We start from the raw sequence: 25,550 nt of genomic DNA, 5'->3' as shown, positions 1-25,550 counted from the left end.
TTTTTTGTAACCTTGGCCAGATCTGTGCCTTGCCACAATTCTGTCTCTGAGCTCTTCAGGCAGTTCCTTTGACTTCATGATTCTCATTTGCTCTGACATGCACTGTGAGCTGTAAGGTCTTATATAGACAGGTGTGTGGCTTTCCTAATCAAGTCCAATCAGTATAATCAAACACAGCTGGACTCAAATGAAGGTGTAGAACCATCTCAAGGATGATCAGAAGAAATAGACAGCACCTGAGTTAAATATGAGTGTCACGGCAAAGGGTCTGAATACTTATGACCATGTGATATTTCAGTTTTTCTTTTTTAATAAATTTGCAAAAATTTCTACATTTCTGTTTTTTTCTGTCAAGATGGGGTGCTGAGTGTACATTACTGAGAAATAAAATGAACTTTTTTGATTTTTGGAAAATGGCTGCAATGAAACAAAGAGTGAAAAATTTAAAGGGGTCTGAATACTTTCCGTACCCACTGTATTTATATCTATATCTATCTATATCTATAGATATCTATAGATATATATCTATCTCTCTATCTATATCTATATCTCTATATCTATCTCTATATCTCTCTATATCTATATATCTATATCTATATCTATATCTATCTCTCTCTCTATCTCTCTCTCTCTATATCTATATCTATATCTATATATATCTATATATATCTATATCTATATATATATATATATATATATATATATATATATATTTATTTAGAATACGTTTTTAAGCCCATCTTCAGACTTTTAGCACCTCTTCAAAACCACCGCATAAACTAGACATTTAATTCACATGGCTGCTTTGGTTATTTCTCCTTTTGACGTTTTAAAGGTAGATACATAAGTGCATTAAATAAAATAATATAACACAAATGAACTATGTGGGGGTGTTCACATACTTCTTTGAGTGTACGCCTGTGTGCGTGTATGGGCTGCTCCATCAATCATGATCACACATCCGAGTGTGTAACAACACATCCCATCAATCTTAAATTGGTAAAAGAGTACAGCATATCTGTGTGTTTTTGTTTTATGAGTGGGATCATCCAGGCAACAAGGCAGAGTATCAATCAAACACAAGGTAATATTGGGCCATGTCTGTAACTACTGTACAGTTGCATGCACACGGTATTTCAGGGTATCCAGGACACAGATTCCCAGTAAACGGTTAGGGCCACAGAAAAAACAATAACAAAGTGGACAGTTAAGTATGTCACTTCAGCAGATAGATAAAGATATATTTATAACAGCAGCAACCAGATTGAATTCAGCACTTCATTGACTCCTTTCAATCTAAACCATTGGTTGTCAGACCTTTTCTGTAATGACCCGTGATTTCAAAAGCCGAAAAAATGTCTTTGTGCCCCCCACACTACACAATACACAACAATATTGGGTGAGCAACCAACAAAAAAGGAATTTGATTGAAAAAAAAGAAATGATTCAGGTCAGCATGATAGCATCAGCAGTGTTTTTTAATTTTTTATTTCCCTACATAAATCATGTTCATTCAACTTAGTTCCACCCCCCCAGGATTGGAACCCACAGCCTTTATACATATAATATTGCTTCTTACATGCCACTTACCTATTGGGGTAGAAAAACATGCATAAACTGAGAAAAAAAAAGAAGCAGGAGTAGACGAGATGAGGAGCGAAGAGGAGGAAAGGTAGCATAAAGGTAAGAGGTAAAGGGCAGGGCATTGGAGATATGAGCACAGAGAGCAGTGCCCCTCGTAAAAGCTGTGCAGTCAAACAGCAAGGCCAGACGTGGAGCATCTGGGAGGACAAAACTACAACATATCGGGAGAGACTGTAAAAAAACAAACTGTACCCTCCGATCAGGCAGGGATAAACCTTGATTTGATTGGACAGTAACACAAATAAATGCATGACAATATACATTTATCAGAACTGTCGAGGATAACATAAAGTTACAAACTTATTTCCATTGTGGTCCACCTTAACCTATACCATTTATATACACCTCTCCACACAGTGGGAAAAAAACTCACTCCCAGAAAGTTTATGATGAACTGATCAAGATATGGCTTGCTGGCCATGCAAATGTGATATATTTTACAGAGAGGGGACTGAGGCGTGCAGGCCACTATGAAGAGCCCAGTCAAGAGTGATGCTGCAAAGCATTGGTTCTGTATTGTATCAATCCCTTCCTCCACGCTTTCCGCCCCTCCTTCATTTCACTGTATTATGGAGAATCTGAATCCCATGTCATGAAATTAGGCATTTTGCGCTTGGTTACAACGCAATTAGAAAGCTAGAGCATTAATGTGAGTAACAAAGTGTGTGAGCCCAGCAGTATGTCATTTGTCCTTTCACCACTTTTGCAGGTAGCATTTTTATTCAAATGTTCACTGACTAAAGAAGCGATTAGTCTTCACACCAGCATCTAACAAAGCGGACTGAACCTTTTCTGGCCAAAAAGCTGTTAAATTACACACAGAATGGATGAACATTGGTAGAATAAATTGACCACCACACACACACAAACCAACATACACACTCGTCTCCTTACTGTGCACAGGTCCCTGTACTGCATCTTCTGGAACTTGGTATCAGCGTTGCCGGCACACAGCTCCACATATCCCAGCACCACTTGGAACACTGTGTTGTGGATGGCCTGGGTGAAGTGCATGTGCAGCTGGTCCATAGCAGTCTGGATTGGTGAAAAGGTAAACAGCAGGGAAACTGCAAATCAAACTTCTTGGAGACACATGCTGTACAGTTGATATTTTGAAATATTTGCAGATAGATTTTGTCGGTTAGACAAGATGGCATGAGGGAAAATGAGAATAGCTGTCTACCCTGGGAACAGCAGTGTTCAAATCCAAGTGAAAATAGGCAATATTGCCTCCGGGTTCCATGATTCACATCTCTGAAACCAGCTCAGTTTGCTGTAGAAAGTGTCATTAACGAAGCAATGAGGGCAAGAAACAAACACAATGGCAATGACACATTTGTTACATGTATGGTGTGATGGCATAGCTAACCGCCTCCAGCTCTGTTCACATGTGGGCCATTTCATCTCATGAGCTATTTCATCAAAATGAGTCATTATCAGCCATGATAACTATGCCTTCGAGGAAATGTAACTCTTACACTGTTACACCAACCAGCCTTTTCCATTTCTAGTTAAGCTTTGTTTGAATTCACCTATGAGGAGGTCATTTCCTCCATGTAGCTGCAGAAATTGATTTTTTGGCAACCTGAGAGTAGCGCAACAATCTGCAATCACAACAAATGATCACCTTATAAAGTTGTTATGGCTAATATGTTAGGCTTAGACAGCCTAACATATTAGCATTAATTTGGAGTCGAGTTTCTGGCCAAATGATAAATGTACGTCTAATAGTCACTCCTCTTTTAGCTCTTTAACGGTTTCCACAAACTCCTGGGGGAAATATCAGTTGCTTATAAAGCTCCACTATGTTTACCAGCGAGTCGCTTACTTTGTCTGTATGCCGTTTGGGTCCTCAGCAGGCAGCGTGCAGTGCTTTTCACAATAAAAAAAAACAAGCCAGCTATTGTGGCTGGGAAAGATCCTGATGAGAATGATTAAACTAAACAAAACAGTAAAATTGTGGGCTTAAAAACAAAAAGAATGAGTTAAACTGTCGGGGTGATGATTTTCTTTGGGTTTATCACTACGAGCCACCCCTTTGACATAACACATAATCACTTGATCCAGTGTTATTATAACCATACTCATTACAGCAGCTTCAACAAAAATAATTTAATAGCAAAGTCGGAAGCCTTCATTCCTTTACCATTACTAAATCAGGGATTTCATTTGCAAGTAAACTCAAAAATTGCTCTTTCTTAAAAAAACATCTGCAGAGCAATCTTTCACAACCACACACTGTGCTCTGCTTGTGTCTATGCTATGAAAGTGTGTTATTCCTTGTTCTCTTTCAAAGTCAAGTAACATATACCATAATTTTCTGTTTTGCAGCTCCCACCCACAGTCACGCTATGGGACCCTAGTGAATTGAGGACACCCTCGCAGGAGAAGTGGGCACAGCACTGAGCAAAGCCCTATAGGTTATGGGTGTTGCAGTGCAATTAGATTTTCTTACCGCAAGCTTGTGACCAACACAATGTTGCCCCCATCCATTCTGACTGCCTGCTGCCACAAAGTCATTTAAACATTTCTCCCCCGTTTCCTGGGGGAGTTTCATGTCATCTGTCCTAAAAACACCATGAAAACGGCTGGTTGTACAAGGCATGGACTGTAGACAAGAAAAAGGAGGCAACTATGGCAACTGTCATAGTAATGATCATCATCATAATCTCAGGCCACCAATCTTTATACATAATTATTAATCAAACGCAGACAGACTCATTCTTGTGCAGCTACTTATACCAAACAAGAAGATATTTCATTCACATAAATGCAGGAAGGCCAACTGGCTGTCAGGCTCATTAGACTATGAGCGGCCAGTGCATCAGAGTCCAGGTAATGAGAGTGAGAGCCAAGAGAGCAATGTGAGGAGAAAGACACAAATGGCACACTACAGCCTTGTGATGATGGTGATTGCCTCTTGGAAGACAGAGTTCATTCATGTATCCAAATGAATGAGTCAGATTTGAAGTGTTAATCTGTGCCTGTGTGTTGTAGCATTAAAAAAAAAAAAAAAGACAGCAGTAAAAGTTAAGATTCAGACAAAGAACTAGTGCCCGACCAATATACTGGCCTATATGAGCTAAATGCATTTAATCAGCATCAGCGTTTATAACAGCAGATATATCACTATTGATAAAGAAACAGAGAGACAGATCCTTCACTCATGTCAACCCTCCTCTGTTAACCGCCGCATGCAGAAACCGGTAGAAACACAGAGAGGGCAGTGCTAGTGGTGAGTCGGTCCTTTGTTGTGTCAATTACATGACTTAAATAATTATAATAAAAACAGACCCAATCACTTCTCATCTTCTGAAAACATTCATGACTTTCTAACCCTCCCGTTTTTCATTGCCTTCTCCTGGCTTCCGCCCGGCTCACAGCAGCATGTTTAATATTACGGTAACTTAGTTGGGTGTTGGAGGCTATGCTGGTAACAGAAGTGATTGTAGATTTATTTCTGAAGCAGTGTGGCAGTTCTAGCAAACGGTCCTCTCATTTCCTCCTAGTTCATCACTTACATCACTAACAACAGCAGCAGACAGCAGCTAACGCTGCCCGTGGCTAAATTAGCCACAAAGCTAATGCCGTGTTTATCAGTGGCATAGTGCTAACGTTAATGAGCCGATAAACTACAGTTTCTGACATATTAATATATTTGCGGGCCGCCTGTCTGCAGTTATAGCCGGTGTGTCTGAAATGATTAAACCAGAGCGGACATGTAAATAAACATGAGCTGAACAAGAATCTAACACTGCTTCCTGTAGCTCCTCTTTGTGCGACACTGTAGATCGGTCGGGCTCTACAAAGAACATAACTAACTGGGAGAAATGCCGATGCAGGGAGGATGTGACAAACAGATTTTGTGAGAGCAAAAGCAAATGGAAAGAAAGATGAAAACAATCAGAATTTGCAATGGCAAGAGGCAGTCAACAACATCTCCTCAATTAGCTTTTGCGTCTGAAAATGCTCTTTATCACATTAAGAAAAACATTATTCCTTTTCAACAAGCCTTGATGACGCCGTCTCCACCAGTCAAGAGGCATTTAGTATATTTATTAAGATCAACATTAGGCTCAAATTTCGAATAACAATGATGCACTATGGCCGTTGTTGTACGATTGACAGGTCGAAAATGAGGCTCTCGTTCATTGGTTGCTCAGGTTACGCGTCCATTCAACAAGGTAATGTCTACTCTAGGGATGCACCGATCCGAAACTGACTCTCTCTCAGCTGGATTGGGTTTCAGTGACAAGGGGGCCAACCGGTCTATTCAATTAAATTGTGCGCATACTACACACTGTAACTTGTCGAATACCCCTCACACATTAAATGCTACTAAGTGTAAGGTAGAGAAGGTGATATTTTATTTTATGGCTATCTTATCTTATAGCACTTAAATTGCCGATATAACAGCTGTACAATAAAATGTCATGTTTGCAGAACATTAATTTATCTAACGTAACTCAATTTTAGACTGGCAAGTATCCATACATCCATCGAGAACAGTCTGGCCCAGCTCCAACATCCACCATGAGCCCTTAGCACTGACCCCGCACAGACTTTAATTATCATTACCTGTAGGCTCAGTGAAAATGTGTATGCGCAGGAGGTGCAAGGGCTCAAAATGCTGGAAGTCCACACAAACTTAGCGGAAAGGTGTTATGAGTTATTTTCTAACAATACAGCCTCATCACTGATCAGAATGATCATGCGTAGCTGGATGCTCATTTTTAGCTGTTACTGGACTCCTAGATTCCCCCTCTCTACTTGTTGAAGTAACAAATATTTTAAGGGTGACAATGATAATGTAAGCACAAGGTTTGTATTTCTCGCTTACAACTCAAGCCATGACTGATTACCCGTACTGGAATGCACTGATCCAGAGGAGTAGGGAGCTGGGAAGATAAATGTAGGTTTACACTTAAGTAGCATGCATGAGATCAGGGCTATGAGGAAGGAGAGAAAGAATGTAAATAAAGGCACCAGAAAAATAGATCAGAGCCAAGTGAGATGCTGGAGATGATGATGGAGTTCATAGGTTATAAAAATAAGAGGCCCTAGCATTACAGTTCAACACTTTTTGTGAACAAATATTTAAGGTTAAGTCTACTATATCTCTACAGGTATTTTTTAACAGAAACTACAGTATTTTTTTTAACATAAAAGGTTTTACAGATTCAAATGAACTGCAAAAATTGTCACATGTTGGTGTGACAGCCTCATCTCAGCTGTATATTTTATATTATCCAAGGATTATTTCGGAATAGTGGTCGACCGATGGCCAATATATAATTCCGATATCAAAACAAAGAAACGTCATAAATAATTCATTTATTCCATGCAGAGCACAATCAAATGTTGTTTTAGATGGAATTTATATTAATGAAATAGAAAAATACATTGGGTTATGCTTTAGATTTCAGAACCTGACTGGTGTTAAAGGAAGAGTGGGGTACAATTTGGCAAAGCTGAGATCATTCAACTGCTTTATTCTCTACAGTATAACAATAAATGTTTAACGCTAACCAGTTAGGTTTTAGATTAGATTTGCCGTCATTTAGGATGGGAGAAACGTGTAACATTTAGAAAAGACGATGGTGACTGAGAAAATTTAGGGCCCAAAACTAACTTTTCACCACCTTCATAAAACTCACCTGTGTCTTGCCCAGGAGCGTGTAGGCCAGCTGGACCTTGGTGTAGTGCGAAACATCAAAGTGCTTACAAGTCTTCGACAAGGCGACATCAAGCTGCTCCTGGAGTCAGCAATAGATGACAAAGGGAAAAGGGGGAGAAAGTCAGGGGGGAAGAGAAAAGAGAGGGTTTATCATCTTTAAGACCAGGGATTTAAATATAGATGTGCAGATGTATAGCTACCACACAAGGCCACGGGCAGGTAATTGGATGTGGGTGAATATATATAGAGTGTGTGTGTGTGTGTGTGTGTGTGTGTGTGTGTGTGTGTGTGTGTGTGTGTGTGTGTGTGTGTGTGTGTGTGTGTCTTTGACAAAGAGAGGTAAGAAAGTAACGTTAGCAGTACAGGGATGTGTAACAACCCCAACACAATAAGCCTAGAATATAGTGAATATAGTGCTGACAAAGGTTAAATGATCAAACGCCTTGAGTCATCATCCACTTTCTCACGCCTTAAAGCTGCACTTGAACATAACACAACGACTATAGCTGACACAACGAGCTACTCGAGAGGAAGTAACCAGTCAGTAACTATTTTAACTGAATCTATAGTCCACAGTATTTTGAGGAAAGATAAAAAAAAACTAACTAGTGCCACTGTAAATTGGTCTAATTACAGGTGTTGTGGAATATTAGTGGTACTTTTATGATGATTTTGATGATTAAATCCACTACATGTACAGTCTTTGGCGCCCCCTATTTCTTCATGTAGGGGACATTAACTACACTACGTGCAGAAGGAAAAGAAGCAGAACAAAATTTAAGTAGTAAATATAGAGATACTGTAGGTTTTTTTTCAGTGAAAACACTGTCAATTGGATGTATCAACGCCCAATGCATCTAACAACAGCATATGCTGCACAACAGGAACAAAACTTCACTGATAACACATTCTCTACATTTCGACTGGGTCTGATCAGAGTGTTTTTATTTATAGAAAAAGTGCTTCACTCCGTTGACTAGGTTGCTTTTCTGTAGGGAGCCCGGACAGTAGGAGGTATATACAAAATAAATGCCGTATATGTGTATATGTAGAGTATATGTATATTTATAGTGTTTTTGTCTCTTAGCATTCTTAAGACGGAGCTGTTATATGCTATAATCCTTTGTGCAAGTGTTTATCTTTATGCTTTTAGAGGATTCTGCTTTGCTCACTCACAAACTCATGCTGACAGGTAAACAAACGAGCACCTTAGTGCGTGGCTAGGTAAGTGTGTGTACACGCATGCCTGTTTCTTGTGTACAGACAGAACTGTAAGTAATTAATCTACTGAAGCGCAGCAGCAGCGGCACAGAGAAAATTGCTTTGCATACCATTTATCAAACACAAGTATCATGATGCAGCTAGAGATGAAACAGATAGAATTTACTGTGCTTGTACACTCACAATATTAACTTTCTGAATGTGTCAATATTTGCCAGAGTCAGAACGAGAAAGTCAAACAGCCAATCAAAAGGTCAAAATGAAACTTAAATTGCTTCCTTTAAATAAGGGCCTCTGGAAAAATAGAAGGTTTGAGCAAAATATTATTCACTGCTGAAAGTCTCTTTACTGATATCACTTTCAAATAATAGAATTAGCGATAAAACAGCAAAGTACATACCTCTATTTGCTCCAGAGTGTCTTGCAGTTTGGAATTTAGTTCACTGTGGGGGGGGGAGAGATTGTTGAGGGTTAGTTCCTCAGTACTGAAGCAGAATATGAAATCTACCAACGTGTTTAAGATATTAATGGTTTTGTCAATAAAATGTCAAAAATCATTATAACAATGACAAGAATAATGTCAAATTCATCACATTTAACAAACTGTATCCAGCATATCTTTTGTATTTTTACCAGATAAACATACATTCAGCAACGATTTATTTACATTCTATTTCTTATTGGTTAATTGAGTAACTATTATAGCAACCAGAATATGGCAGAGATAATATTTTTAAATTAACCACTTCATCAACAAGCTGTAGCCGTGCGTCTCATAACTCTCCTCCTCCATACAAACATGACAAAAAGGGAGCAAAAGAATAAGTGATGGATGTATTTCCGACAAATATTTTGAGAAGGTGAGTTTTTGTTTTCTTGGCTGTGGTTGTTTTTTCTACAGTACAATTCACTGTATAAATTGTGAGAGTGAATCTGTGCATGTACCACACTTACACGTATACAAAACGCCTACGCATCCTTGGAGCGTGCTCAGATTTAGCTTCATCCTGGGAAATGCTTTCAACTGAAAAGCTGCAAAGTAGCAACAGAAATCACGACTATTTTGCTGATCCCAAGACACATCCAATTCCCTCGTGCTTCTGCCCCCCCGCGCCCATTCATAATCACCCTCTGTTCCAATGTTTCCCTGCATGTGTCCCTGCTTTGCTTGGGGTCTTTTTCAGGTCAGCCCGCTCTTATGTTGTGCCTTGAGACCGCAGTCGCCCAAAGGAGAGAGTGTCCTTAATAAATTGCTAATTAAGCATCTTCGCTTCAGTTGGGGATCGAGTGAGCAGAGTGAGAGGAGACAGCAGATTGAGTCCCACAGGTTTAGCAAAACAGGTAACAAAATGAGGATGCGATTTCAAAACTTGATGTGCTGAACTAAACTCCCAAGAATGATTTTACTATCAAACAGTATGATCTATCAGATGCCAATGGAGTACTACTCACTATCTCCATCACTACCACACTGTAACTGAACCCTATGAGTTGGTATGCACCACAACAATGATAACACAAAAAAAACTCTAGCTCAGTTAAGGCAAGTCACAGCCAGTATCCTCAGTGGAAACCACGACTGCAAGCCAATATAAAGAAAACACACAAAGTAGTAAGTAAGCTGGCTCAACTACAGAGGGGTGGAAAGATCAATTTCAGGTCCTGGCTACTGAAGAAATACATCTGAATGTTCATATGCAAGGCCCAGGAGAGTGCCAAACAATGGCTTACAGCTCTGTCAGCCACACTAAGATCCATCAGAGTAGCAGAGGTCAACAGGATAAATGCCCTGTTCATCAAAGGGCTTTCACTCCCACGATGCAGTGTGGTACAATAATGGAAGCTAAACCACAAACTGAACAATACTGGAAGAGAATATGAGAAAAAGAAATCATCCCACAAGACCAACCCTCTGGGGAGCGGGCTAACACACCTGAAAGTAAGGCTGACTACTGAATTTTCCCAGAACAGGAGCCAGTCACCATCACAGCATAGCAGACCTCCAACAGAGAAGTGGACAGCAAAATGACATGACCCACACCAACTGGTTGAAGGAACTAAAATACACACATTAAAGAAGAGGTTTGGCAACTTGGGATATACGCTTATCTGCTTTCTGGCAACCCCTTTGACAGCTAGCTCAACAGGCTCTGTCCAAAAAAACTACACCTACCATCACCTCTGAGCTCATTGATTAATGTATTATATCTTGTTTGTTTAATCCGAACAAAAGCCAGGTCAGTAACTTCCTCACTAGTTACGGCAAGGATTTAACATTTCTGTTTGCATATGGATTAAATAAACAAGACCAAACATAACTGTCATTTAACTCTTCACCCCATGCTTCCAGTCTTTTTTGCAAAGCTAAGCTAACCATTAGGCTCTAGCTACATATTTAGCAGACAGACATGACAGTGGTGTCAATCTTCTAACCTCACTCTTAGAAAGAGAGCTAATAAGCGTATTTCCCCCAAATGTCGAGATATTCCTTTAACACCCAGCAGAACACATGAACAGTTATTAACAGCTGGCCCCCACCCTCACCGGGTATCACAAGGTAGAACCATCCAACTGCCAACCAATGACGTGCCTCTTCACGTCATCTAAACTCCTGTTACTCATCATAACCACTAAGCTAAATTGACAGTGAATTAGTAAAGTCTAAAATGAGTCTGGAAAATCAACCCTCAGCACTAAACACATAGATCCTTGGATGCTCGGCACAATACAAACCACTAACTTGATCATCTTTAAGAACGTTCTAGGCTTTGGAAGAAAGCCACAAGAGGTCAAATCAAAGTAAACTATCCAGTCCTCCAGTTATTGTGTATATATTACACTGTCCACTGTCTGTTTGTGTGTGCAGATGCAACTCCTCCCCACATACTGGCACCCTTCCATGATCAGACAGAATGCATAAATAACAGATGAGGAGAAAAACCTAATTAACAATCCATTCCCTGCAGGGAACACAAGGACTGAAATAGAGTTACGTGGAAGTTTTTCCAGCACATATTCAATTATCACTGGCAATAGGTGTCCACGGGGCCTTGAAGCATGTCCCTCCACAGCAACTGCTGACTTGCTAAATAGGCAATGTGTGGACTTGTGTGCTTCAAGGGTCCTGCCGGTTGCTCAGAATTTGTGAGAATGTCGTTTTGTTCCCTCTAGTAATGTTAGCCAATGTTAGCGGAGAGGCAACAAAGTGGCAGGGGAAGGGCTTCAGAGAGTGAAACACAGCAAGAAGGGACAAGACCAAATATTATTATGCAAATGGAGGTTAGGGGGAAGCTAAGAGAAAAGGTTAAGAAAAAAAAGATTCAGCTAAGAGATTTTGGAGAGAGAGCACTGGGAACAAGTGATTGCGCCAAACCCAGAGAATGTGCACCGATTACTTTCTTGTCTTCTCCAAGTGCAAGACTTGATGTACTATTTAGATTTTTGGCTCTGGCATATCTAGCGGGGATGTGGCCATTTCTCCACGAGTAAAGTAATGATTTATTGGCTCCAAGGTTACATGGGCCATTACGCAAAAAGTTGATGACCTAAAGCTTTTGTTTTTTTTTTAATTTCTTAGTTTGTTTTCTAGACCTAGACATGTAAAACTGGGAATACAGTCAAGTGCAGGGCGTTTCCCATGACAATAGGAATCTGTTGTCTGCTTCGTGTCAACTCCATTGAGAGTTACAGATTAGCAGATGAGAAAACAGTCAATAATTCTGTGCTAATGTCTTATATCTGCAATAATTATCTTAACATGCGTTAAGTTTAAAAAGAGTAGTCTTTTTTAATATATGCTAACACAATAACAGAGTTCTGTCTGTTATACTGAATATTCAGTAGCTAATGTGAACATCCAATTAAATTTAAACTTTTGGAAAGCAGATTACATACCTGACAAAAACAGGTTTGCTGGGGTAATTAATGCACCCCGGCATTATAGGTGCTCATCGTGAAACATAACTGACTGCGGTTGCAAATAAACAAATAATAAGTAAGTGAAACAGTAACGTTGGTGTGTAAAACAAAAAGCTGCCAGAGAGAAAAAAAACACCCCCGAAAGAAATGTTCAGATCAAAGTAACTGACCCAATTTTAAATACGTCCTAAGATCCTACAGTTGTTTTGTGGTGGGGCCTTTTATCATGTTCTTTCTAAAGAAAACACAATTACAAGTGACACACTACTACTAAAAGCTGATATACACAGAGATCTTCTTAAAACTCTGCACCAGCTCAATCACACAGCCTCCAAAAGAAAATGTACGACCACAAAGAGGAGGAAGAAGGCTCCATGGCTCTGTATAAATTGGTAAACTGCTACAGTGCTTAGTATTTTGTTACATGTAGTAATGCACAACATAGTTTGTGTATCTGAGACACAGAAATTAACGTTGCAGCCCCTCTGCCCTTCTACCTACACTTGAACATGCAGCTGAACCGCCGCAGTCTGTCAGAATGTCTGAACAAACCACCTCCCCCAATACTAAGACGGCAATTAGCTGAAGTGAAGAACTGGAGGAGCTTTACCTAGAATAACCCATTGACAATTTGTGTAACAACCCTTATAAAATAGCTGGCATGTTCTGATCCAGAGTAAAATTAGTTTAATTTGTGGAATTCTTTAAGAATCAGGTCCCAGTTTGGGTTCGGGAGGCAGACACCCTGTTCACATTTAAGAGTAGGCTTAAGAAGTCTTGAACCATCTCTTAGTTATGCTGCTATAGGTCTAGACTGCTGGAAGACTTCCCATGTTGCACTGAGTTCCTCTCTCCTCCTCTCCATCTCCTTCTGTATGCATTCTTATCCAATTAGTGCATGTTACTAACTCAATGTTTTCTTTCTCCCATGGATTCTCTCTCCTCCCATCACTTTCTGCAGTTTCTGGCTCCGGATCAGTGTTTGTATGTATGTATTTAAATGTATTACCTTCGTGTGATACAAAAATTAACTTATTTTCCCATTTACTCTTACTTCTGTGCAGCTCACAATACTACAAAGACGCTCTAAGGAAGATTATATCTTTCTTAAGCTGCCCAACTGCTGCCCATGTGAGCCACCTGATGATAATGGACTGAGACGGAGCATGAGGCTGTGTAAGTGCCTTCTTAGGAAAACAGTATTGACTTTTAAAGGGCTGGGGATGGGGACAAATAAAGGGCAGGCACGGAAAAAAGCCTCCATGCTGGACATTCAGCAGAACACCGAAAAGCCTAGCTACAAGGTTACATCAAAGTGCAGCAGACCGGCAACTAGCTGCTTAGAGAGGGTGATGTTGCAGTCAGGATTCTGCAATTTTGGGCAGAGAGCCAAAGTACAATGTGCACACTAATTCAAAGTGTGACAGATGTGATGCAACCCCATCAATAGTAAATTAATGACACAGTGGAAACAAAAGTGATATTTACACAAATAAAGGAGATGCATATTGATCACCACTTCCCCAGCAGTCAGTCTGTCACTGGAACACAGCATTGTCACAGCCAGCGCTACATTGTTTTATACTCTTCTCCGTTAATATGCTGTGGTAAGTGAATGGCAACCGGCAGCGTTTGTAGAAGCAGCAGCTCCTTCAAACTTTGCTACACTTTTGTTTTTTATCAGTTTTTTTTTTTTTTATACTGCTTTCTTGCCAAAACACGTGTTACCTCTGACAGAAATACAGTCGGGCTCTTTGGATTAAAGAGCAGCGGACAAAGATCAACCAGGCCCAAACAACTAGACCAGGTGCGGCGACAGCGCAGAGGAGAGGAAAGAGGGCCTGGATAGGAGCCATGTTGGCCCAGCTTGGACTTAATTTTGCTCCTCAAGGTCCGGTCTGGACAAAATGGGACTCATGTTGACCAAGCAATGGAAGAAACCTGCCCCCCATCAAAATCCCAGATCAAGCACTTGGCAGATGGTCCATGCTCTGAGCGCAAGACTCTGGCATGATGAGAGGAAGTGGACTCCTGTGTTTTACATCGATGATGCCTGGAGCTCAAACGCATTTTCCCAAATGTCAAATTGTGAAGATGAAACCATTTTATCATCTGGTTGCTGCTGTTTACATTCACCCCAGATGCAAATTCAAAAAATGCACTGCAGAATGTTCTTGGTGTATACGTGTATGTATAGAAATCATTGTATACAATGTTTTATTTTATTATTAGTTAGCATATTTTAATATACACTTATTTATACGTTGTGTGTGTAGCATGAAGGGACGGCAAATTTTGTTTCATTAAACAACCTTGTGCTGTATAATGACAAATAAACAAGCTTGTACCTTATATTTTGTTATTGATAAGAACTCAACACTTCCTGTATGTGTTTCATAATAAGTCTGTATGTACTAATAAAGGCACAACAGCCTTTACACTGTGAAACCGACCACCTCAGGAAATGTTGCAAACAATGCCCGCAAGGTAGGTTACCAAACGTTGATTTGATTATTTTGTTCTAAGCTGTTAGTTTCAAACAAAAAGGAGGAAAACGCAGAAGTCAAACATGGCGGCTAAACGTAGAGGTGCAGATGCTCAGTGTTGTTTAAAAGGTCTGTATATGAGGGAGCAAGTATGATTTTTGCACGGAGCTCTGCTGACATGGAGCTCACTGTTTTGTGATGCCAGCGCATGCTCCACAAATAGACCAACACACACTCTGCCATGCATGACAACATAACGAAATACAGCAGGAACAGTATGTGTTTGTGTTATGTGAGTGTGTGGTGGGAACTGCTAAAGTATTTTGTTCCCACACACCTCTTCATGACATATTCTGTCCGAGTCTGTACATGGTGTTGTGTTGCGGGAAGCCAGCAATGCATCCCTGATCAATCCTTAATCAATACACAATGGAGCACTGTGGCACCCACCCACTGCCACAAATTGAGCAGAGTTACACAGGAAATCAAAGGGACAGAGATGATCGCCCCTTTGGTATTCATATAAACACACAGATGCTTATACACACACACCATTAATACACCAACAATATACCCTATACTTTCAAATCCCACTCGTATCTTTAATTGGTGGAAAGAGCAAAGAGGGTTTATAATGACAGTAATGTGTGGGCACTATCAAAACATATTATCTGTCCTCCTGTCTGTCTTTTTTATTCTGTCTAACCATCTATATGACATGACTAACCAGCTGCCTGCCTGTCTCTCTTTACCTTGTCACTGGACACCTTGCGATCCAAAACAATTTTCGGCTTTCACAATTAGAGATAAGCAATAATATGCTCAAAGCTGGCAGCTGCGTTCAAACATATTCCAAGCATGCCAACCACAAAGTTTTTAAACTGCAAAATGTCCTGGTTTAGACTCTGTACATTTTTCCAAGCTAAAATGTTGGCAAACCTTTAAAAAGTGCTTTGACGTCATAGCCAATGCAATATAACAGCCACAAGGCAATGACAAGGAGCAAAACAAGAGGTAATAAAAAGCCCCTTCATAAGACTTCCAGAGAACAGAGAAATTATGTTCCAACCTTGAGAGAAAAAAGGTAAAAACAAAAACGCAAGGCATTTGCCACGATTGTAAAGGGAACTAATTTCCTAATTTCTACCTTAGCAGAGTTGACATCTGATGATTCCAGACCGTCATCACTCAGAATGGTCATATTTATATCACATTTGAATCTATGAAAGCTTTCCATCTACCTAAAGAAAATGAAGTGCATGGATGCACCCATTTGGATACAACTAAAAATCACTCTATGAATCTGTTCATACCTGATGCAGCTGTAGTGTTTGAAGGTGCTGGCAGCCTTCTGGCATTCCAGACAGAGCTGGATTGCACCTGGATAGTCTTCCTCCTAAAGGAGCAGAGCATTGATGGTCCTTTAACATCATGTATAAAATACAATATATTGACCAGGGTTTCATGTTTGTGGAATTTTATTAAACAAAAAAATACCATATAAAGAAACTGGATAGTTCTGAATGATGTCAGTGTTACTGTGTCACTTGATTCAGTTTAATCATCTTAAAAACGATTGTTACAGCAGATAACCAAGGATTTTACACTCAGTGATGGCCAAATCCAGTCCATGTGCTACAGCTGAGCTTCACAATAGAACAGGCATTTATCAGAGCATCTAGTGTTTGTGTGGGTTTGGCTTTCAATGTAGAACCCCTAGTGATGTTCGACCTTTCAAGTCAATTCTAAACATATCTCTGCATGTGCGTGTGTGTGTGTGTGTGTGTCTGTGTGTGTATAGAGAGGATTACAATACCTCAAGCATCTCGCTGAGTCTTACATCTGTTCTTTGCTGTGAGGGACAGTTGCGATGATTATTGTAGATTACATGATTTCATTTCACAGCAGCGACATGTCACACAGTGTGTTTATGACTATACTTCAAACAGAAACAGCTCAGGGTAGAGTCTCGCAGGAGGAAGGTCAGATTCCCAAGGGGATTCAAAAAGCCGGTCAGACATATAAATGAATCAACCAAATTAGTATATAATACCTGTAATGTAATGTAGTAGAGAAAGGTGCGTTAATTGTTTTACACAATTAATTAAAGGATAGTTATAGACCAGCTTTCATTGAATTAAATGGGCATCATCTTAGATGCTGGAACAATCTGTGTAAGGCACAGCACTCAAACTGGCAGGCACTATTTGGTTATGGAAGTGAAAAAAGCAGCAGCACTCTAACTCAAGGACCCAATAAAAAGCAGTTACTTGGGACTAAGGAAGAAACTTTAGCTCAGAGATCACGCTCAATCGTAAACCAGATTGGTTCCAGAGTGATCAGGGTGGTAAACCCACAAGTGCAGGAGTCTATGGATCTTACTCACAGCCTGTTTGGTGGCAAAACGCCAGTCTCAGTTTACATTATAGGTAGATGCAGTTAGAACAAAATATGTTCTTGTATGTGTGTTAACTTTACCAGCGTCTTGATGGTCCTCAGTGACTTAAGCAGGCCTGTCAGCAGTTGTCGTCTCCTCTGATTGGCCAGTAAACCCAGACTGGCTTCTGTGAATCCCTCCTTTGCAACACTCAGTTGCCTTCAAACACAGTCCAGAGAGAATATAGCATTAATACAGATCAATTATTGCAGTTAATGCAGAGGTGGCAGCACCAGGAGTATATTTAATCAAGACTGCATTTCTGGACAAATCACTGGTAAGAATAGTTTAAGCTTATGATATTTCAGGTTCACCAAAATGTGTACCTGATCATTCTGAACGAATCACACATGAGACATGAAACGTGATACATGTCCTAAAATTTATAAGATGTAACATGAAGAAAGTATCCTATTACCACTCAAACATATTTTTCTATATGAAGGGAAGGAATGTCATCAACATTATGACAAAAGAACTTAGTATGCAGATGCGGTTTGAATGGACTATTTCAGCAGCTATTCCATTTAGTGAATAGAACACTTTTACCTCCTTGCATTAGTGCAAATGACTGCTGCCAGCTGCAGGTTAGTCTGTAACGCCGTCACTCGCTCCAGTTCCTGTGAACAAGGAACACAGTAAGTAAGACATACTGTACCTATAAAGACTGGGATCGAAGAAATATCTATTGAGTGCTCAAAATTCTACAATATTCTATAGTGCAGAGGGCTTGTAAAATCTGTAGGATACAAAGATACTGTTAGACCAGTTCATTTATGATACTGTCAGTGAAATTTAACTGTAATAATGCCATTTACCACGCTGCCCCACTAAAATACTGCACAGACTTGAACAGCAATGCTGTCTCACACACACACACACACACACACATATATATATATAAATGTATCAGAGCACTCTTCAGTGAGATGCATCCTGCTGTGAGCATTTTATGAAGATGGATAGTACAGATGATGCTATTATAGTAAGCAATCAATCATCAATGCCAAAATTCAAGAGAACAACTTTCAAAACACATAGAAAATGAGAGAAAACCTCCCTTTCTTCAGAGCTTTGACATTTAGAAAAGGATCAATGAGCACTTTGCTCTGAGAGTTCAGTTATTATGCCACTTCATGACCTCAGTTGAGAACAAACAGACCCTCAGCCAAAGAAGGACCGAGGGACAAATTGCATCACTGTTATATTTTCAACTTTTCTCTTTGTTTTTATTTACTTGATCTGCCAGATGTCATGCCTGAGGTGGGAGACGCTTGTTCTTTGATCTCATTTTTTAAAGTTCTATCACCCCTCCGCAAAAAGGTCCAGTGTTCATAAAATGTCCTCATACCACTGTCAGACATAAAACAACCTTTTACCAACAGAATATAGTCCGGGGAAATTCATTTTCAACGGTAATAAAAACAACAACAACATCATCAATGTGCCACTTCAGCTGTGGGTACTGGAAAAATGACCCCATTCAAACCAATCCACCCTCATGATCTTGAGTGTTGACAAAGACCTTGACAAGTCCTCAAAACAGTTTGCAAGGGTTGATTCAGTAGCCAGGGTTTTCTCTAAGGGGACATGCAACATGCGACTCTTATGAGCTTCTGCTCAGGGCCTGTGAAATTGGGACTGTTAGACAACAGCAGCATGCCATGATCCTAATTCAAAGAATGGGTTTAAGTTTTTGTTAAAGCTAACACTTTACTGGCAGAGAAATCAATAAACTGCTTAAGAATAGTTTATCATTAAGCTATCATTAACTTTTCGGTAATTAAAGGAATAGTTTAACATTTTGGGAAATACGTATAATATAGAGTTAGATGAGAAGATCAATACAAATCTCATAGTTGTATGGTACATGAAGCTACAGCCTGCAGCTGGTTAGCTTAGATTAGCAGCGTTTTAGGGGCATATGTGACAGACTATTTCTTGGCCCGACGCAGTAAAAACAGCCACAACTTGTCACTTGTAACATTTGGAAAGAGGCAGGCTAGCTGCTTCCCCCTCCAGTCTTTATGCTAAGCTAAGCTAACAACCTGCTTGCAATAGGTTCATATTTTGTGTACAGTTTTGAGAGTGGAAATATTTTTATTTAGGCTAATACTTGTCAAGACAGTAAATAATAGTATTTCCCAAAATATCAAATACATTTTGAATACAACTTGATGTCCATTTGTAATGCATTCCAGTGTTTGTTACACGTCATATTAAGTAATGTATCTAATCTTGATGCCGGTTGAAACATCACCATCATTTTGCAGTTTTTTTTAACATGGTCTAGGAAAATATTGACATTGTATAACGCTCACATTGATGCTTTTGCAAATCAAATACTACTCATACATCTAAGAGCAACTGCCCATGAATCCTTTGCACATCTAGAACAGAAACTTTTCTTAAATAAGTTCAATAGCACTGGTCAGAGCAGTTTATGAAAACATGCAAGTGCCATAATGGCCTCAAATGTACGTTAAAATGTGTCCTCAGAAAATACCATTGCACTCCAAGCAGCAGGAACTGGCTGGGACTGGGCTGACTCACCAGGTACAGCTGAGGAATAATTAGAGACTGAATCCGGCAGATTGATTCACATACTGGGAGAAGCAAAACTTCATCAATTTCATGAAAGTGACAGAAACTGTAAAATTAATCCATGATACATCACTTGTGTATGGATAGTACTGGTTGGTTTAATTCAGTTAATAATACTAAAGAAGTGCCCTCGGGGTCAAATCTGGTCAAGGAAGGAGCCATTTCTTTCCTGTGTCGTTACCAGATGAACACACACGCTCTGACTTCCACTCTTTACTTATGATGCCAATTATCAAGGCAATGTTGTACACAGCAGTTGTCCAAAAACTCAGTTCATGTAATGCAGGAAGCCTTCAGTATTCAATTATGCGCACAATTCCTCACAGATAAGAAAACAGCTTGAATGTAGTTTCAAACTGAACAACACACACTAAGGCATGCTCATCATGCTCAGTATGTAGCCTGAGGCTCCAATTTTTGTTATACCATTGCTCTGAGCAATCTATCCAGACAACTGGTTCAATCAGCTCAGCTTGTGTAAGAGGACATAATACAATTGTGCACAGGGGTTTGAGAAGATAAAAGAGGTTAAAGAGCTGGTAAGCATGACTGGGACGAAAAGAAACGATATGTGGAATAAGACAAGACAAGTAAAGACAGGCTGAATTCCACTACATAACAACACACAAACGCAGGTCTGTGTGTACTGTGTACACATACAGGAAAGGTGAGCCTATGTTACTCAAGTACTATTAAACTATACAACCAGACTGCTACAATGTCCTCGACCACAGGTGCTGGTGTATGGAAGTAAAGGTCAAACAGGAGATGATGTTTAGTCACAAGGAGGATTGTTTTTTTTATTCATATATTCATTCGAGCTCCTCCCTGCGACCCTCCAGCACATCGACTATGCACTGGCTCCCCGTTACCCATCCTGCACTGCACCTTCTAACAATGCCGCTGTTTGGGCTCTGCCCAAGTTGATTTTTTTTGCAGATTAATGGAAAACAAAAACTGAATGATAATCAGAACACACAAGTGCAGTGATTCACAGCTGGAGTTGACTTTTTTTTTTTTTTTTTTTTAATAGTATGTTTATAGTGTGTACATGCATAGTGCTTTTCTGGTCTTTGCGACCACTCAAAGCGCTTTTACACTACACATCACATTCACCCCATTAACACACATTCATACGCTGATGGCAGAGGCAAAGAGACTCTTTCATCAGAAATACATATTCATACACATTCACACACACAGGCTGCACATGGCTATGCCATCAGGAGCAATTTGGGTTCAGTATCTTGCCAAAGGTCAACAAGCAGACAGGAGGAGCCAGGGATCGAACCACCGCCATTCTGGTAAGTGGCCATACCCGCACATCACTTATATTAACAGCCCTGTTTCATGTTAATATCTGGTCTACCCAATGAAGCAGCCATAAGACCGCCATGTATTTGGCAGGTATGACCACCAATCTATTTCAGAGGAAGCAACCGGGAACACAAAGGCACCAGCAGTAACTGTGATGAATAAGAGTTTCCAGAGGAAAATAACTGAATGCCAGTCAAAGTCCATTCCTTTCCAGTGGTGTTGACCAACCTGTTCAGGACTACCTGGTGCAAATTAATTACAGCTTGGACCCCCAGAAGGCAATCTTTCTTTCCTGACAAGTCAAAGGGTCATGTAGTTTGGTCACTCTATTCTAAAGTCAGTTACTGGCAGTTATTTCAAATCGTTTACTGGATCACGCCTTGAACTCATGGAAATTATTATATACGTCTATCAACTTTAGAAAGCCAAATTCATATGCAGAGGTATAAAAATTTAAGAAAAGGGCAGCAAAATGGGCACCTGAAAAATATACACTTAATTAGTAAAGAACAGTTGTTAAGAAATCAATAATAATCGTTCTAGGAGGAAGCTTGAATATGATTTTGACCCTTTCCGAGTGCAAGTGGAAGCCATGTGTCACTAGACGGCATCAACGGTGGTCAGACACAGGCCTCAACAGAAGAGGGATTAGTCAGTACATGGCTATGAATCACATCAGACGCTTTGCAGGCCATCCTTTCAAGCACTGAGGCATGAGTGTATGTGTCTGCACAATTTATGTGTCCACCGGCGTGTTATACACAGCACACAAGAACTGGGGAGAAGTGGCATTGTGCCCTGCGGCTGTGTGTTTTTGCAGCAGTGCGAGTTTCTGTGTACACTTGATAAAATATCACACAGCGCTAGGGTGGGTATCATTTAAAGTTTTACAATACCAAAACCAGTACCTTAAAGTGATACCAAAGTCAACCAGATCCTCCTCATCCTAATTAGGTCATCCTCACAGGTAGTATTATCTGGGGAAACACTACAGATTGTGAATACAATCCCCTTAAAATTTCCACTTTGTGTGTGTGTATGTGTTGGAGTCTGTAGTTGCGCAGTAATAGAAATGGAAGAGAGCTAAATGGCTGACTGAGTGGGAGAAAGATAGTTGGTTGGTTACATCTACTGGTTGTGTTTGTCCTTTGTCATTCTAATGAGCTGGACATTAATGGGCATTTTAATGAGACAGGAGAAGTGAAATAGTTTAGTGACCAATTAAGTTGTGGGAAACGCATTTCAGGTAATTTTTTGATACGTGTGTCAAAGTAGCCTAAACAACGGAAAATTATTTTGTCAACTTTCGATCAATAAACTGAATTGAAAAAAGTGCTTTTTCCTTTATTGGTGAGTCGCAAACCTCCAAAAAACGACAGTCACAAGTATAAAACGAAAAATGTGTCCGTTTAAAGAAGTCACTTCTAGTCTCTTTTCTAACTATACTAAAAGACACAAACACAGGAAATGAGAGGCTGCACGTCCAGCAGATCAAACAAACTACACCTGAAGCAGCTGCAGCTGCAGCCGGAGGCTTTGTGAGTAAAATCAGCTAATGGCTGCTGCGCCACAAAAGGGTTTAATTGATGTGATGGAACGCAGTGATCAGAGACAAGTGATGTGAATAGCAAATAAAAATGTACAAAGAAGTGTTAAATGATACCAGAAGATGAAACCAACGGAAAGCCAATCTTGTGGTGATAAACTTGCAACAGTGACGAACATGCCTGAGACCGCAGCCAAAGGTGAGCTGGCTGTTAAAATCATGGACTCAGCGCGTGCAGGCCTTTTTTTATTCAGTTTATGGTGCAGGCACATAAGGGAAAAAAGGCAATCTGCTTACAAAAAGTATCGATTGAAGTACTGGTTTGACTGGGGACATTTCGATTCTACTCGATACTGGGCTGTTTCGGTCGATACCATAAAGGTATCGAGTAGCGATACCCATCCCCACACAGCGCTGATAAGAAAAAGCATCAAGCACAGAACAGTGAGAGGAGCCTCGAAGATGAACTGTACTGTCCCCATTTTTTGACTGCCTCTCATGGTCAAAGGGCAGGATAAAGCATATTTGCAAGGCCATAAATACTAAACAGGAGCAATCACCAAGTACGCCATTGGTCTTAGTTTGTTTTTGTCTCCAATTCTTTCTGAATGCTAGAAAATTACGTAGTGAAACGCCTCCTCATCACATTTTGACATGAATACAGTATATGTAGAAACCGAAGTGGCCTCTGAACCCCACACAGGGCATGTGTAGACCAAGTGAATATGAGCTGAGATGGGTCACTGGAAATCCTTGCCACTGTCCAATAATAAGCCCTGCTGTCATTTTGACTTCGCAGAGTCACAGGGAGGGTCACAGAAATAATGATCAATTTACTATTCATAGGCTGACCTTTAGAGGGCTTAACAATGACAGTAATTTCACTACATACCACGTTTGGTAAAGCTGTCAGTCATCTGCTGTGTTGCTGGGATCAAAGCTTCCCTGACTAAACACAAATTTGACATACTCTTCCAAACTTCAGTAGTGATATGGCTGACAGGACTAGTTTGCTTTCTAAATTAAATAAATCAAAAGAGCAACTCCTTCAATAAAATCTAACACACACACAGGCAAATATACATATTTTGGCATACACAGATGTTTGATCTTCTGGCAAAACCCTTTTATCTTGAAGCCCACTTGATGCAGTCCACAAATCAGCATACACAGACATATTTACCTAGTTATCTTACTTTGAAAGATCCTGATGCTGGATTCAGGTGTTGCACCAGCATCTGAATAGAGCTTCATTTGCTAACAAGTATTGATATCCAAGATTATTAAACTGCCAAACCTGCTTCTCTTTTATTTTTGTATGTATCAGTGGGTTCAGCAAACTCTTAACTCGTGTTTTTAAGGTTTAAAGGGTCGCGAATGTTGCTGTTGGTACAAGATGTATTTCTAAACAGAATTAGATGAATGAGATCACATCTGTCCGCTGACTGTCAGATGAATAAAATCAATGAAAAGAACCATTGTGACTCATCACTATAGTAAATGTGGTCTCCTGTAATCTCTACTGGCTCTGACCGAAAGTAGGCGGAATGTATTCTTACACAGTGGTGCATTTCAGTTCATTGCAACATCACTAGATGATCAAAGAAGGGATTTCATGGACTTAGTTTTAATTCACAAACTATGTTCTGATAGAGTTTTGCCCCCTTTTTCTTAACCATGGGTGATGTCAAATTTTCTATTGCCATGGTTACTGAAATTCTACCTTATCTTGCTAGAGGTCAGCAGCTGACACAGGAACACACAATCATAACAAGTCATAAGTTGAAAAAAGACTGTATTAAATAAAAAATAAAAAACACCAAATGGGAAATACAACTGCAATGTTTTGGAATTAAATTTCAGCAGATGAAATACTTTTTTGAAGATGAGAGGCTAGGACACGAAGAGACAGAAATGGCGGTTTAAAGTGGTCGTTGGTTGACACTAGAGGCTTACCTTGACATAAGCAGGCTGTTTCTCCAGAATGAGATCGGCGACCTTTTTAGAAACCTACAGAAAAGAGAGAGAGAGAGAAGAAAAAAAGATGAGGTGAAGATGAAGTGGAATATAACAAAAAAGTAAAAAGACATTTCCACATTTCTCCCGAAATGTCACCCCACAAAACCTGTTTTGGCAGCATGATCTTGCTATTGAGGATAGCAATCTTTCTTGTCTGTATCTAAACCGCACAATAGCTAAAGCATTTTAAGAGTGCCTCCTGTTTCTCTGTTTCTTTTGATTCAACATTTTCAATAGCATTACTCTTGTTTCTTTCAGAAAGGTCTCTGTTCTCTTTGTTCCTTTGTGCCTTTTACCAACTTGACTTATTAAAAAATACTTTTTTTCCTCTACTCTATCCTTGAATGGAATATGTCTGTAAATTTGCACAGGCACGCTTGAGTTGATAATCACTTTCCAGTTTACCTCCTAATCAAGACATTTACATTAGATGATTTAAATTCCATGAGTCAAGCTCCAGAAAGGCTGGATCCTACATTCCCCATAATGCAACCCAACAGTGTCATTACACGCTTCCTGCCAGGTAAACACCACATCTTTTAAACCCCAAGCCAGTGTGTAATATAGGCATGAATATGGAGCTTTAAAACTCAAGCTGAATTGACCCTAATGACATCTTTATGACATCATCAGGGTTATTTTCTTATTTTGATCTGTAAAATAGGTGAAGCCCCTTTTACA

The 25,550-nt window shown here is 39.9% G+C and overlaps 1 protein-coding gene across 2 annotated transcripts in view; it reads right to left on the bottom strand.

The window, feature by feature from the left end:
• vps50 (VPS50 EARP/GARPII complex subunit) overlaps positions 1-25,550 on the bottom strand; it is a 109,406-nt gene that overhangs the window by 65,110 nt on the left and 18,746 nt on the right. For both annotated transcript variants that reach the window (XM_046058318.1, XM_046058319.1), the window contains exons 5-12: positions 24,807-24,860; positions 17,933-18,003; positions 17,425-17,542; positions 16,763-16,798; positions 16,260-16,342; positions 8,943-8,985; positions 7,302-7,400; positions 2,539-2,679 (exon numbers count right to left, since the gene is read on the bottom strand). In XM_046058318.1, the coding sequence (XP_045914274.1) occupies positions 2,539-2,679; positions 7,302-7,400; positions 8,943-8,985; positions 16,260-16,342; positions 16,763-16,798; positions 17,425-17,542; positions 17,933-18,003; positions 24,807-24,860 (645 nt within the window). The remainder of the gene's footprint in view (positions 1-2,538; positions 2,680-7,301; positions 7,401-8,942; positions 8,986-16,259; positions 16,343-16,762; positions 16,799-17,424; positions 17,543-17,932; positions 18,004-24,806; positions 24,861-25,550) is intronic.

Source organism: Micropterus dolomieu, linkage group LG09 (genome assembly GCF_021292245.1).
Source record: "Micropterus dolomieu isolate WLL.071019.BEF.003 ecotype Adirondacks linkage group LG09, ASM2129224v1, whole genome shotgun sequence".
Classification (NCBI taxonomy): Eukaryota; Metazoa; Chordata; class Actinopteri; order Centrarchiformes; family Centrarchidae; genus Micropterus; species Micropterus dolomieu.
This window is presented reverse-complemented; position numbering and strand designations above follow the sequence as displayed.